The 12481-nt window shown below is 39.4% G+C and overlaps 1 protein-coding gene across 1 annotated transcript in view; it reads left to right on the top strand.

Annotated features, from left to right (window-relative positions):
- The window catches only part of ANK2 (ankyrin 2), a 168794-nt gene that overhangs the window by 37580 nt on the left and 118733 nt on the right, over positions 1-12481 (top strand). Inside the window, exons 3-4 of the mRNA XM_088524032.1 lie at positions 8098-8196; positions 9422-9520. Of these exons, the coding sequence (XP_088380158.1) occupies positions 8098-8196; positions 9422-9520 (198 nt within the window). The remainder of the gene's footprint in view (positions 1-8097; positions 8197-9421; positions 9521-12481) is intronic.

The following is a 12481-nucleotide window of genomic DNA, read 5'->3' as shown; positions in this document are numbered from 1 at the left end:
AAAATAAAGTTTCACGTGGCTTTTTGCACTCATGCGTCTAAAGGACAGTGTAGATTGGGATTGTTGGCAGGGAGGTGGAGGAAAGCCATGTATGAAACAAGCTGACGTGTACGAAACGTAGAAAATGCATACTGGTAAGAACATTGCTTTGGAGTTTCCAAGCCAGCTGAGTCTGAGGAAATAGGAAAAGAGAAGTTGGTAGGGAAAACGTTTTTCAAACAGCAATTTGCAAAGATGATAGCGGTAGCCTTTGAGTGGATTTAAGAACTGAGCTGCAAAATGTTCCTTAATCACCTACTGAATTTTTGTATGAAGGTCATTTCTTCTGGTATCCATTCACTTACTATTATTCATTTGGTGTTATGTTTAAATTCTGTAGCCTAGGAGTGTTTTTAGAGTCTTGGGTTTCTTTCTTCAGAAAAAGAGTGCTCTTGTAGGGCTGTCTCAAAGACATTATGATAGCAAAAAAATAATTAAAAAACATCTTGACAGCCTACAGGTTTGAATTTTGAAAAAAAAATAGAATTTCTACTTTTCTGAAATAACTTATCAAGGTCCTATTGCAATATAGTCATATAAATTTCTCCAGAATAATGAGATGTGTTCTGGGTTTTCACTTTTTTACTTTGTTTTCAGGGATTTTTATTTTTATTGCTTGAATTACTCATAAAAATAATGTGAATGCTGGGGGAATGGGATAGCAGTTGAATAATTTATGCCAAAAAAGAGCTGATTTTGACCAAATAAATTGATAAACTTGCACATTATCCATGGATTTTGTTAACATGTATTTTAATTCAAATAATTCAGTTAAGGTTTTAGTAAACACTTTTGAAAAAAGAAATATTATTTATGTATACACAATACTCAATGCAGTATGAAAATTGTTTTTTGTTTAGTTTAATTTTGTTCTTTATCTTGGTGATGGCACCCAAGTATCACCAGAGTAAGTTAAAAGAGAAAAAAAGCTTCAAAATATGTGCTTTAATGAATAAGAGAAAGATACTGCCATGGGTGAGTCAGATCCCTCCCCCATCACTCCTATCACCTTCATGTTCTGATTTAACCAAGAACATTGCTGTTTTGGGCAGAGTAATTTTCAGCTGTATCGCATTTGGAGCTGCTTTGTCCTGCAGGAAATGTGCAGGGATGGAATATGTTGGTACTAGAAAAGGGAAAAAATGAAGCTTTAGCCTAAAGTGAAGGAGTCCAAGATTTTGTTTTTGGTAGAAAGAGCAAGAACCCCTGATGCAATTTGAAATTTTTGTTTTTCTGAATGAGTTTTAGCCAAGTCCTTCAGTAGGATGCTGTAGACCATTTTTATAATGGCTTTGATGATAAATTCTCTAGTGCCTGGAATTCAAGTTTTGATCACTTTACCTATGAAGCCTTCTTGGAGAAACACACCTTTTGTCTTCCTTTGGGATATCTGGAAGTCAACTGTATGAGAATGGCTAGTAAATGGCTTTAACAAAACTGCGATAGGACTAGTGGGCATGGCAGGAAGATGTCCTCTTGCAAAACATACATTTATCTTATAGAAAGGTCATTAGACAGTGCATTATAAAAGCTTCATATATCACGTTGTGCCGTATAGTCAGCCAGGTCATTTTCCTTAGCTTTTAAGTACCCCATCCCACGCACAGCACCTGATGCCCAGTGACCTGAGATGCGGAAGTCTGAGGTTTCCCATGCTATTTTTGTGAGATCTCAGCCTGTAAATAAACAGTCGGTGGGTGGTTATTTTTAGCAGACTAACTTGTGCCCAAGCAGATAAAACTCCTAGGGCTCAGTTGCAGAGTGTCTAGTCAGGTGACAAGTAGCCATGCGGTTTGGGTTAGCCCCGGATGGCTGGAAGGCAGCTCCCCTTTTACCACAGGTGGGTGGTGTGAGGTGCGGGGTGGCCACGGTGCCCTAGGGAGAACCAGGCAGACCCCCTGGGCGCGAGCCAGGCTGTGTTGCATGGCCTGGGGTGAGGGCATAGGGCACAGAAATACAGAGGCCTAGCATGGGAGTTTGGGGTGTTCAGCACTACAACTTGACCGTGGTGTGCTCCCAGTCTTCCAGTCCTGAATTCCCTAAGAAATCGTTAACTGCATGTTCCATTTTAAAACTGCACTTAAATTCTATTTAGTTTAGGTATGTGGCTAAGTGCTAGTCTGAAGAAGGCCATTTTCCTGAAATGGAGCATTATACTATCTAAATGTTATCTATATAGAGTGATTGAAACCTGCCGATGCCACCAAGAAAACCACAGCAAAATTTCTTGCTCCTTTCCTGATGCTTCCACGCTGACATTCAGATTAGAAAATGTCTTTTTTTCTCCTTTGTTTTTTTTGAATGTTCATTTTAAATGATAAAAATGTTAGAAAATGTTCATTTAATGCTGGCTATGATGGATGGTGGAATGTCAAAACTAATTAAAACAACACAGTTGTGGCCACTGTTTATTGCTTTAAAAAGAGTGGAAGGATAAGAAATGAAATCATCTAAAATATTTTGAGCCGTTATCTTTACTGCTGAGGAAAAGCTGCAGATGATTAAAGCAGTCGTGTGTCAAATGGAAGTTGGGGTATTAAAATGAAAAATGTTCTGTTGCTGTCAGTGCCAAGGAAATTAATGAAGAGCAGGAGAAAACCTGGGACACTCTATGCTCTTCATATTGAAAACATACAGAAAAAATCCTAGCTTATTGTCTCAAAGAAAGTCATCTTAAAAAAAAAAAAAAAACCTGCTTTGAAGATGAAGATGTGTTATATGGGGCAAAATTCTAAAAAATTCAAGTTTGCCAGTTAGGAGAGTGCAAGTCTAGAGGCAAATTCTCATACGCGTATCTGGAGTGTACTTCTCATAAGTATTTTTAAATAGATCTAACCATTTTTAGTCTTGATGATAAAATGCCCCTCAAGACAGAGCGCACTTAATGTAATAACCCCTTGGAAGCATTGACGATTATCTTTTTTAACCTCTCCAAAGTTCACGTCCTCCTGCTTACTGAGTGAGGAATGCTCTTGGACTAGGGTTGCTGCAGAGTCGTCTTCTGAGGGAAGTCCTCTCCTTCTGCAGCTGACTGAGTCCTGCTTTCATAATGTTTCTGGATACACGGAAAGCAGGGATTAGTTATTAGTTTTGGTGCATTATGGTATCCTACTTCCAGCTCATATCAAGTTAAGATAGTATGAAATTGCTTCCTTTAATCTAAAGTCAAGCACTATTTTGAAAATCAGGTCAAGCGTATTTTGAAAATCATAAATTGGTGATACTTATTTCTGGAGAGAGATTGAAAAATGTCTGTAGACAAAATTCCCCTGGTTTAGTTTGTTTGTTTTGTTTTAAACTGGGCAAAAAGCTTATAGATCATGGAAATTTCTGATTCGTTTAAAGCTATTTTTGATGTGTTATAAGACTTTTTGTTTGGGATTTGATTGCTCTTTGTAGTTCATGCACCCAGAGAAAATGATTTGCCTCTAAAGTATGTGAATCAATGTTCAAAATGCAGCAGAATGAGCTCTGATTTTACAGTATGCGTCTGCACAGCATTTACTCTGGCAGCTCTAGCAGTCCTAGCACAAGATATGCACACAGACCTGATGAACCTGAGGGTATATCAGTTACTCACTGTGTTTTAAGAGAGAATTGATAATCCAAAATGCAGTAACATTTCCTCGCTATGTCTTTGGCAGCTGGTCAGCTTTCAAAGCATTACAAGTCATTTACTTAGAAGGGAAAATGAATGGTGACTTTTTGGCATTTGCTGTGATGCAGTCTTCTGTATTCACATGGAAAGTGATTCCAAGTCTGGTACCTACAACAGAATGGGTCCCAAACATAAGATAAAGATATCTGGGGGGGACGAGGATGTTCACAGAACTGTTTGGCTTTTGCTTTGGATTTGGTAGTTTTGTTAGGACTTGGTTGCTTTCCTTATTGCTTGAGTTCATGAGACATTGGACCAGCTACAAATTACTCCTTGCTTTGGTCCAAATGAGAGGCAGCTAACCCTCCCACTAGTGCTAACTATAGCCTGTGCTAACTAAGTAGCACAGGGGTCAGAATGAGGTTGCTAATATCATACGTTGCTGATAGCTCAGGAGGTTAATTTGTTTTCATGAATTCTCAGGCTATAAGGCAACTTAAAAGAAGAATTTTCATAATTGGAAATCATTTTTTTTCTTCTTTTACCACTTTCTCCCCAAAATATAACAAAGACAGAAACTTCAGTGCACTTCTGGAGTTCAGAAATTGCCCGACTCTCTAATGTGCCCTTTTCCAAATCCTTGAAAAGAGGCTTGGCCACATGCCCTTTTCTCTTTCCCAAGAGACTGGCTCAGAACAGAGAATTTACAGTCAGCATAGACTGGTGTCTGTTAAGGAGATGTAGAAAAATTGTAAACTTTAAGCCTATGATACTGTGTTTTAGTTTCAGCCTCTGTTGGTGAGTGCAGGTGCCTTCTTAAGGCAGCAGTGGGGCTCCTCAGGCTCTGTGAGTTCGTTCTCATTCTCCCTTCCAGTCGTTTGCTGGCCATATCTCTAAGGGTTTCTCTAAAAATGCACTTGAAGAAACTATAGAAGTAGTGATGAATCAGAACAAGCCTGCATATATGTGTATATATATGTGTATATATGTATGTATTTTTTTGGTCTTGCAGCTGACAACTGTGTTTTTGCTGGTCTCTGGAAAAACATGAAGGCATTTTTCAGATCTTGCACCCTTTTCTAACTAGAAAAAAAGTCTTAATAACAATGAAGTTTATAAACACAGCAGCAGTGGAGCCAACTTGATAAAAGTTCATTGCATTTAATGTTTCGAGTGAATATCAAAATGTTTAAAGTTGAATTTGGAAGTTGTTTCAGTAATAAGTGCTGCTTGTCTTTTAGCATAAAGGAAAGAGGAGGGTTAATTCTTTTGATTTACATTCCTGCTTCTAAGTGTTCCCAAAGATCTTAAGTACTTAACGTATACCTTCTGACTGAAATAAACTTCAGGGAGTTAAAAATGTTAACAGAATCATTATATTTCACAAAAATTGTTTTCTCTTGTGCAAAGGTCAATCTGAAGTAACACAAGTAAATATTCACTTGTGTGAAGTTTTTCCCTATTCCTTAACACTTTCTTCCTCCCACCTTTTTTCCTTTTTTTGTGCTTCTGAGTAACTCTCCTGAGCAGAAGGTGAGTAAAGCTTCTGGGACTAACAAGTTTCCATCTATGCCAGTGACGGCTAAGCTGGGACAGGAGTGGGTAAAAGCTCCTGCGGTGCCTGTATTGTCATTTTGGCTGTAGTTTATCACAGGAGCTGCAGCAATGCTGGATTACAGGAGCTGGAATAATGCTGGAGACGTTGGGGCTGTAATTTGTCAGGCTTTTTTAAGGTGGCCCAAGTGTAGAGTGCTGCAGAGGAGGTGGTGGTGGCCCTGTCCTCGCCTCTCGACTTGCCTGTGTGCATTGCAAGAGGCAGTTCAAAGGCAAAAGTGCCAGGAGCCTCCTTGGATGATTCTCAGATGATAGCAGTGCAACTTAGTGGCAATCTTATTACAAAAGTGACTGAAATTGGAAAAGGTTTATGATTTCTAGGCCTTTGCAGGAAATTTGTAGGCTTTTCTGGTACAGTGAAAATACGTGGGGTGGTAGTAGCAAAAGCGTTGTGAGCAGCCATGGTGTGTGGGTTTGTAGCACTCCACGGGGTGTGAAGTGCTGAGGCCTTTAGCTCAGGAGAAAAAGAACAGAGGAAGTGGGGTCTCCGCAGGAAACCTGGGAACGGCCTGGCTTGCAAGGCTCGGCATTAGGCTCTTTTATGAGTGTGAGAACTGCAAGTGAGCTCCTCAGAGAAAGGTACTTAGGGTACTTGAGTGCTTTGTGGGGAACAGCAGTGCACACGCTGTACGGTTTGGCTTAGCAGAAAATTAATTTAATCTCTCCCCACTCACCATTTTTGCTGGAGAGAGCAGGGCAGGGTTGGAAACCTTTGTTGCTCTGGTGCACAAAAATTTGTGTGGCAGGAGTGGGAGAGTTGCATAGATTTAATAGGAACTTCCATCGTCCTGAATAACAGGAATGAGCCTTGTGGGTTGGGAAATAATTGCAACTTTGTGAACATGAAGTAGCAAAGCTTGCTTTAAAGCTGCACTTGCACTGGCCTCGAATATTTGAAATACAATGCTTGCTTTTGCTATCTTACTTTGAAAGATAAGAGAAAATATGCATAGTTATAGTATTTGTGTACAATAAGAACTGTATTTAGGCTATAATTTCTTTTTAGGAGTCTTTTAACCCCATTTTATTAATCTTGTATATGTATCAGTGAATATGATAAAAAATCCTATTGCAAAGAATCTATCCAACACCCAATCTATACAATAATATTAGCTTCAGCTACTTAATGTGGCTACATATCTTTAAATCAGCTGCTACGAATGCGTAGATTTGTATTTAAAACCATAAATACAAATATTTTAGAAATTTGCTGCTCTTCAGTCTCGTTTTCCCTATCCTGCCACCTGTGTTGAGGGGGATGTGCCACCACTGCCACCCCTGCCTTCTGCAGCCCAGCGGCAAGAAGGCTCCTCGAGGAGAGGAGGAACTTGGTTACTGCCCCTCGACCTGTGTGGCAGGATCAGAAACCACACTTCTCATTAGCTTTCCTAACTACCAGGCTGCATAGTGTTTTGTTTTGGCAGATTGTGAGTGTGTCCTTGCTTCAGTTCTCTTGCTTTCCTCAGAGCTACACTTCTGAATTTGGCCATAAGATGCGTCTGTGTTGCCTACATGAATGCAGAATTAAATGGAGTTACTTCAGAAATGAGTTTGGATTGCTGTGCCTGTAGCCACTGGACCGATTCCCATTAAATGTCTCCTGTGATGTGCTAAGTGCATTAAAATCACCCTGGGAATTGCAAGCTTGAATTGCATGTGAGGATGGACAAACAAAAAAGACCAGAAAGCTGCTTGTTTATTGCGTAATTCAAGTGACTATGAACTGCTTGGAGACACCTAAAGTGATAAAAAATATGCAGTGCTAAGCTTGGTGTCTATATATAAACACATATGTGTGTATATGCTTATACACGCATATGCCCAGACACACACTGGGATACCTGAGTATTATTTATGATGCTTGCAATATGGCAAAACAGCAGAATGCTTGAGGGCAATGGCAGTGTCTATTGCTGTCATCTGCTTGATGTACTGTGAAAAATACCTTAGGATTGTGAAAAACAGGTTGGCAATTCAGTTACAATGGGTTGTCATTTTGTGTTTTCTCTTGGGTGGAATAGGGGTAATAATAAGAGGAGGATGCACAGTTTCCATGGCTGGAATTTATAAAATAAAGTATCCTATTCTGTTTTCTGTGAAAGGGATTTAGGCGTCTAGGTTTTTGTTTGTTTCTTTCTTTATTTGAAAATCCTAGCTTATATTTGATTATTTTCTTCTCTTTTTTGAGTGAGGTTACAAAAAGTCAAAGTTCAGTGAAGGCTTGTTCATCAGAAACCATTTGTGTTTGTATTGTCAGAGGTTGGTATAACTACTTTATGGGTGGTTTACAACCATTCATAATCTACAAATAGTTTGTTGCCCTTGTGTTGGTTGTCTTATGATTGTTATTGGCTCTCTCAGAGGAAAGGAGGAAGACCACATTAGCCTGAAATAATCTGGATTCACTAGACACATCCTGTGTAAATTTGGCTAAATCCTGTGATTTCTCCGTGATAAGAGCACGTCACTGGGGTTGGTGAGATTACACTAAGTGAAAGCTAGGTATGTGCTAAAATGTTGAAATAATAGATGCCAGGATGATACCCAAGATAGCCTGAGGAAGTGTGAAACTATCAGAAAAGGAAGGATTTTCTTACAGCTCTTGGCTTGCTGCAAAAATACAGTTTGTTTTGATGTCTGTTGCTATGAGAAAAATGTTATTGGAGAAGCTTTGTCACGAAGTGCCTTGGCTCAGCTAGCAGAAGTCCAAAATATCTGACTTATGTAGACAGCAAGCGAACATGTAATAATATTCCAGCTACTAATCTTCTTCTTATGCCCGGGTAAGGTGGGAATGTGTGTCTGAGAGCTGCTATTTGTAATTGATATGGCCCTTGTGCTTACAGAATGGACTCAATGCTCTGCACCTGGCTGCTAAAGAAGGGCATGTGGGACTTGTACAAGAATTATTGGAAAGAGGGTCAGCTGTGGATTCTGCCACTAAGGTAATTTATGCATGTGTCTCTGTTTTCTTTTTTTTTTACAAAAGAAAAAGTGATATAATGGGATAAATTTGGGGAAAAAATTACATGTACAAAATAAGATAATAAGATAAATACCCCGTTGGTATTTAAAATATTCCTTCTGTTACAGTCTGTGAATCTGTTATTTACTGAGGCTCATCAGTAAAAAAATAAGAGGGAAAGATTATGGTTTATGCAATCTGTTCACAGCAAGAGCACCAAAAAGTTATAGCAATGCCAAGAATCTCATCATTACCAATGACAGTTCCGCATTACAGCAAGAGTGAATATAGCTCAAAATGGTAGATTTTTTTTTCAAATCTGCAGAAATTGGTAAGTAATCCTACCCTGAGCCGTTTCACTCAGGGACACAATGGAAAAAACCTGCAGGATAATACATTTTGCCTTCCCTATTGGCCATGCAGGTACACCTGAGGATGTCTCAAACGTTCGATCAGGATGTCACTTGTCCTTTGCTGGTAGCATTTTAGGGGCAGACCAGTTTTATAAGCTTCAGGAATGTAGGGCTTGACTCCTGGGCTCACAAAATGGAAATCTCTTACAAAAGCAGCGGTCTCATTGCTGCTCTCTGTGAGGGAATGGAACACTTCATCGATGTTCTGCAACCCATCCAAAGGTCAAGGGCTCCTGTCAGCATTGTGCTGCTTCTTGTCCTAATCAAAAATGGCCATTTGTGGATATGAGCAATTCCCCTCTTTTCTGCATATCCTTCTCTTGTATTTCTAGTTCTGTTTATGGATGGATAATTAAGAACTTTTAAAAACAGACATTTTGATTTATGCCAGTTAGAGAAGACAGAACAATTTTGTTTTTCTTCCATATTTAAAGAGTTGTGTTTTGCTACTAAAGTCACTTTCTTTTAAGTCTTGTGCTAGGATTTTTTTTTTAATAGGATGAGATATCTGGAGCTGAATTTTTAAAAAAAGGCATTAGCTCATGTTAAACTTTATTCTTTACAACATCTCACTCGAAAGATATGTTGAGGCGTTAGTGTTACCCAACAAGTCAAGGTATCTTTCTTGCTGCCATTATCAATTCTATCCTGCAAGATGTGTATGGAACCTCATGGAACTGTAAGGTAAAACTGTTCTCAAAAAATCAAGGACTGTATGCTGAGTGTTATAAAGAACCACTGAAGTGATTTACATGATAAGAAAAATAATGTCTGTCTTTTTCCTCATAACAGAAGGGGAATACAGCCCTGCACATTGCATCCTTAGCAGGACAGGCTGAAGTTGTCAAAGTTCTGGTTAAGGAAGGAGCCAATATCAATGCACAATCTCAGGTATGATGCTATTTTCACTTCTCTCTTCTAAGAGTTGTTTTCTAAAGTTGTATAAAACTGATCTGAAGTTAGGCAGTAATGCCAAACCTTTTTTTTTATTGCCAGCCCTGACAAATAAGTCATTGTGGCTTAGATGACACTTGCTGGTGTATAAGGAAAGTAAAAATAAATGGCAAATTCAAGTCATGTACCAGTTGTGTGATATATAAGCTTGCATTGTTATTGATCGAAATCTCCAAGAATACCTCTTCCTAGTAGGCTTTAATAAATAGGCAATTTCAAAAAATCTGTTAAGAAATGTTACATCATATATTTGTCTTGAATTGATGCGCATTAAGAAAATTTATTAAAGATTGGATTTACAGAGTTGCTTTTCATTGTTGTTTGTTGGTTTAAAATTTGAGGACAACTTATTCTGGGTTTCTAAACCCGTTATTTATGTGATCAGAAAGAGTTTACATCAAAGAATAGAATGTACATTTGATCTTGGACAATTTGCCATGTCCTGTCAGGCAAACTAACTGTAAAAAGAGCTCCTTTATTTCCCTTGGCATGAAACTTGTCTTTTCTTCCAAAATGTGCCAGAGACTTGGTGATGCTGCAAAGACTGACTGATAGCCAATGCCAGAAGAGAATCTTTCCTCCCTGATTTGGTCAAGGCTGTGGTGGCAGCTGTATCCCTGACAGGATTTTGGACCTGTAAACAATGTGGACTAGATTTGCAGTGAACAACCCTCTACAAATCACCTGGATGATGCTTAGCTTTCAGAGCACTGCCCCTTCTCCTCTACCCTGCTAAGTACATACACTCATTACACCATGTCACAATCTACCCCGTTTGGATGCAATTTATGCAATTTTTGGTTACTGTTTGCAAATGGTACATTCTTAACCGTGGCAACTGTCTGTAGCTATGGAGAACTGAGCAGATGGTGTAGGTGAGGATATTTTAAAGAAACTGCCATCTTAATTCAAACAAGGTGTTTTGAAGTCTAGTCAGCTCATGACATTCTCAAAAGTAAATCATCAAGCTAACTGATGCTGTTCATATTGAACTTGGTTGCATCATTCAATAACGACAAATGCCATTGGTACAGCAATGATATAAATTAAGACAATGAGAAAAACAAGTTGTGCTTCTCGGATTACATTTTCCTGGAACTTACTGTTTAGGAACAGTACGAAAGATTTTTTGCTTGTTGTTTCTGGGACATGTGAACAGAACAAGAAAAGAACGATCTGATTTAACAGGGCAGTTAGGAACTGCCTGGACAGAAGAGAATGTCAGGAAGCAAAGCTGGGGCTGCCTGAGATGCTTTTCTTGGCTCTGGTTTATAGAGCATCCCTAATCACTAGCAGCACAGCCAAGCTTGTGACAGGATGTGTCAATCCCAAATCTGACTGGCTTAACATCTTCCTTGTCTAGATCTGGGAAGCTGGTGGTGGTGGTTGTTTAGTGGTGGCCGTATTGTTGTTTTCTGCTGTTGGATGCCCCAAATACATGGTGGATGACATAAATTAAATAGAAGGCCACAAGTAAATAGAGGGCAGTAGATGAACCAGTAACGCGAACCAGCTACAAATGATCAGGTGTATTTCTGATGTCTCTGTATTTCCAGACACAGCAATTGAAAACATCTTTAAGCTGCCTTGAGTCCAAGATTTCTTCTTATTATTATTACTGTGTTTTCTGCCATGAAGCTTGTGCTAAAGAGGCTTAGGACAACTGATGGTTGCTTCCCATGCTCTACTTCCATTTAATTTAAGCTAAGGACTGCTGTAATTCCTTTGCTCAAAACTATAGCAAACACCTTTCTTAACATCCTAATTGAATAATTTCTGCCTACTTTTTTCTGCCTTCTTATGTGTATAAGAAGGTAAAGTCTTTAATGTTAGGGTTACACAGTGGTAAGAGAAATTATCATAAAACTGTTACTGTCATGAAGCATTACCCCTCAAAAAGCTTTCAGGAAGGCCTTTCCTTATGTTGGAAAAAGAAATAATGTTTTCTAAGTATGAAAAAATCCTGACAGACTAAGAAATTGTTTTTATTAGTAGTATTTTATCTGCTGTTCTAGTTTTAAATATATTTATTGTTAGCACTGAATGTTCTGAGCCTGTTAGCAGGCATTTATTTCCTGCTTGAATTGCCATGCAAGTGGAATTGACTCGGAGGAGAGCACACACATTCAGAAGATGACAATGGGCAACCCAGCGTCAGCTCTTCATCCTTTCCACAGGAATCTGTACTTATGTGGCAGGAGCTCAAGAATTTAGAGTAATGGGAGAGAGATGGAATGTTACCAACATACTCAAAACATCTGCAAATGAAGGTGACTTTTGACGTGATCTTAAGGGAAACGCCAAAGACAGCTGTAGACTTGACAGTAATCAAGAAAGATGAAATATAGGACTTGAATTAGTGTTTATAAATTAATTATGTCATGGCTGGCACTACTCATGCAGGAACAACAGGCGAAGATGAACCACGGGAGCCCTCTTGAGCTGCCCTTCCCTGCAGGCAGTTTCTATGCCAAGCCTTTCAGGCCTGGTCTTCACGCCTCTGCTCCTGCCTGGAGCAGCGTGGCTTTCTGGGACAACAGGCTGGAGCCAAAGGCTTGTGCCACTGCTGGTGAGGAGCTTCAGGTGGAAGGTGGGTCCTTCATAGGGCCCTTCTGTCGTGCCCTTTTCTGGGCAGAGCTTGGTCAGTAACAGTAGTAAACAGGAGCACGCTGAGTACGAAGCAAACTACCTAGAGTACGAAGCAAACTACCTAGATCTAGCTTCTTCCTAACCAACGTTGAATCAACTTGAGTAATTAACATATTTGTTCAGTGCTTGAAATACTCCGTGTGTGCACTTGTTTTTTCATGAACCTGCAGTGTGGTTTTGTGACTGAACAGGTATTGCCTGGAAAGGGTGTGCTGTTTGGGTCAAGGCTGTGAACGGACCCCTGAAAGC

This window comes from Tinamus guttatus, unplaced genomic scaffold (assembly GCF_059628265.1).
Source record: "Tinamus guttatus ecotype Peru unplaced genomic scaffold, ASM5962826v1 Tinamus_guttatus_pri_ptg000202l, whole genome shotgun sequence".
NCBI lineage: Eukaryota > Metazoa > Chordata > Aves > Tinamiformes > Tinamidae > Tinamus > Tinamus guttatus.
Note: the sequence above shows the minus strand (reverse complement) of the source record. Positions and strands in the feature narration are given on the sequence as shown.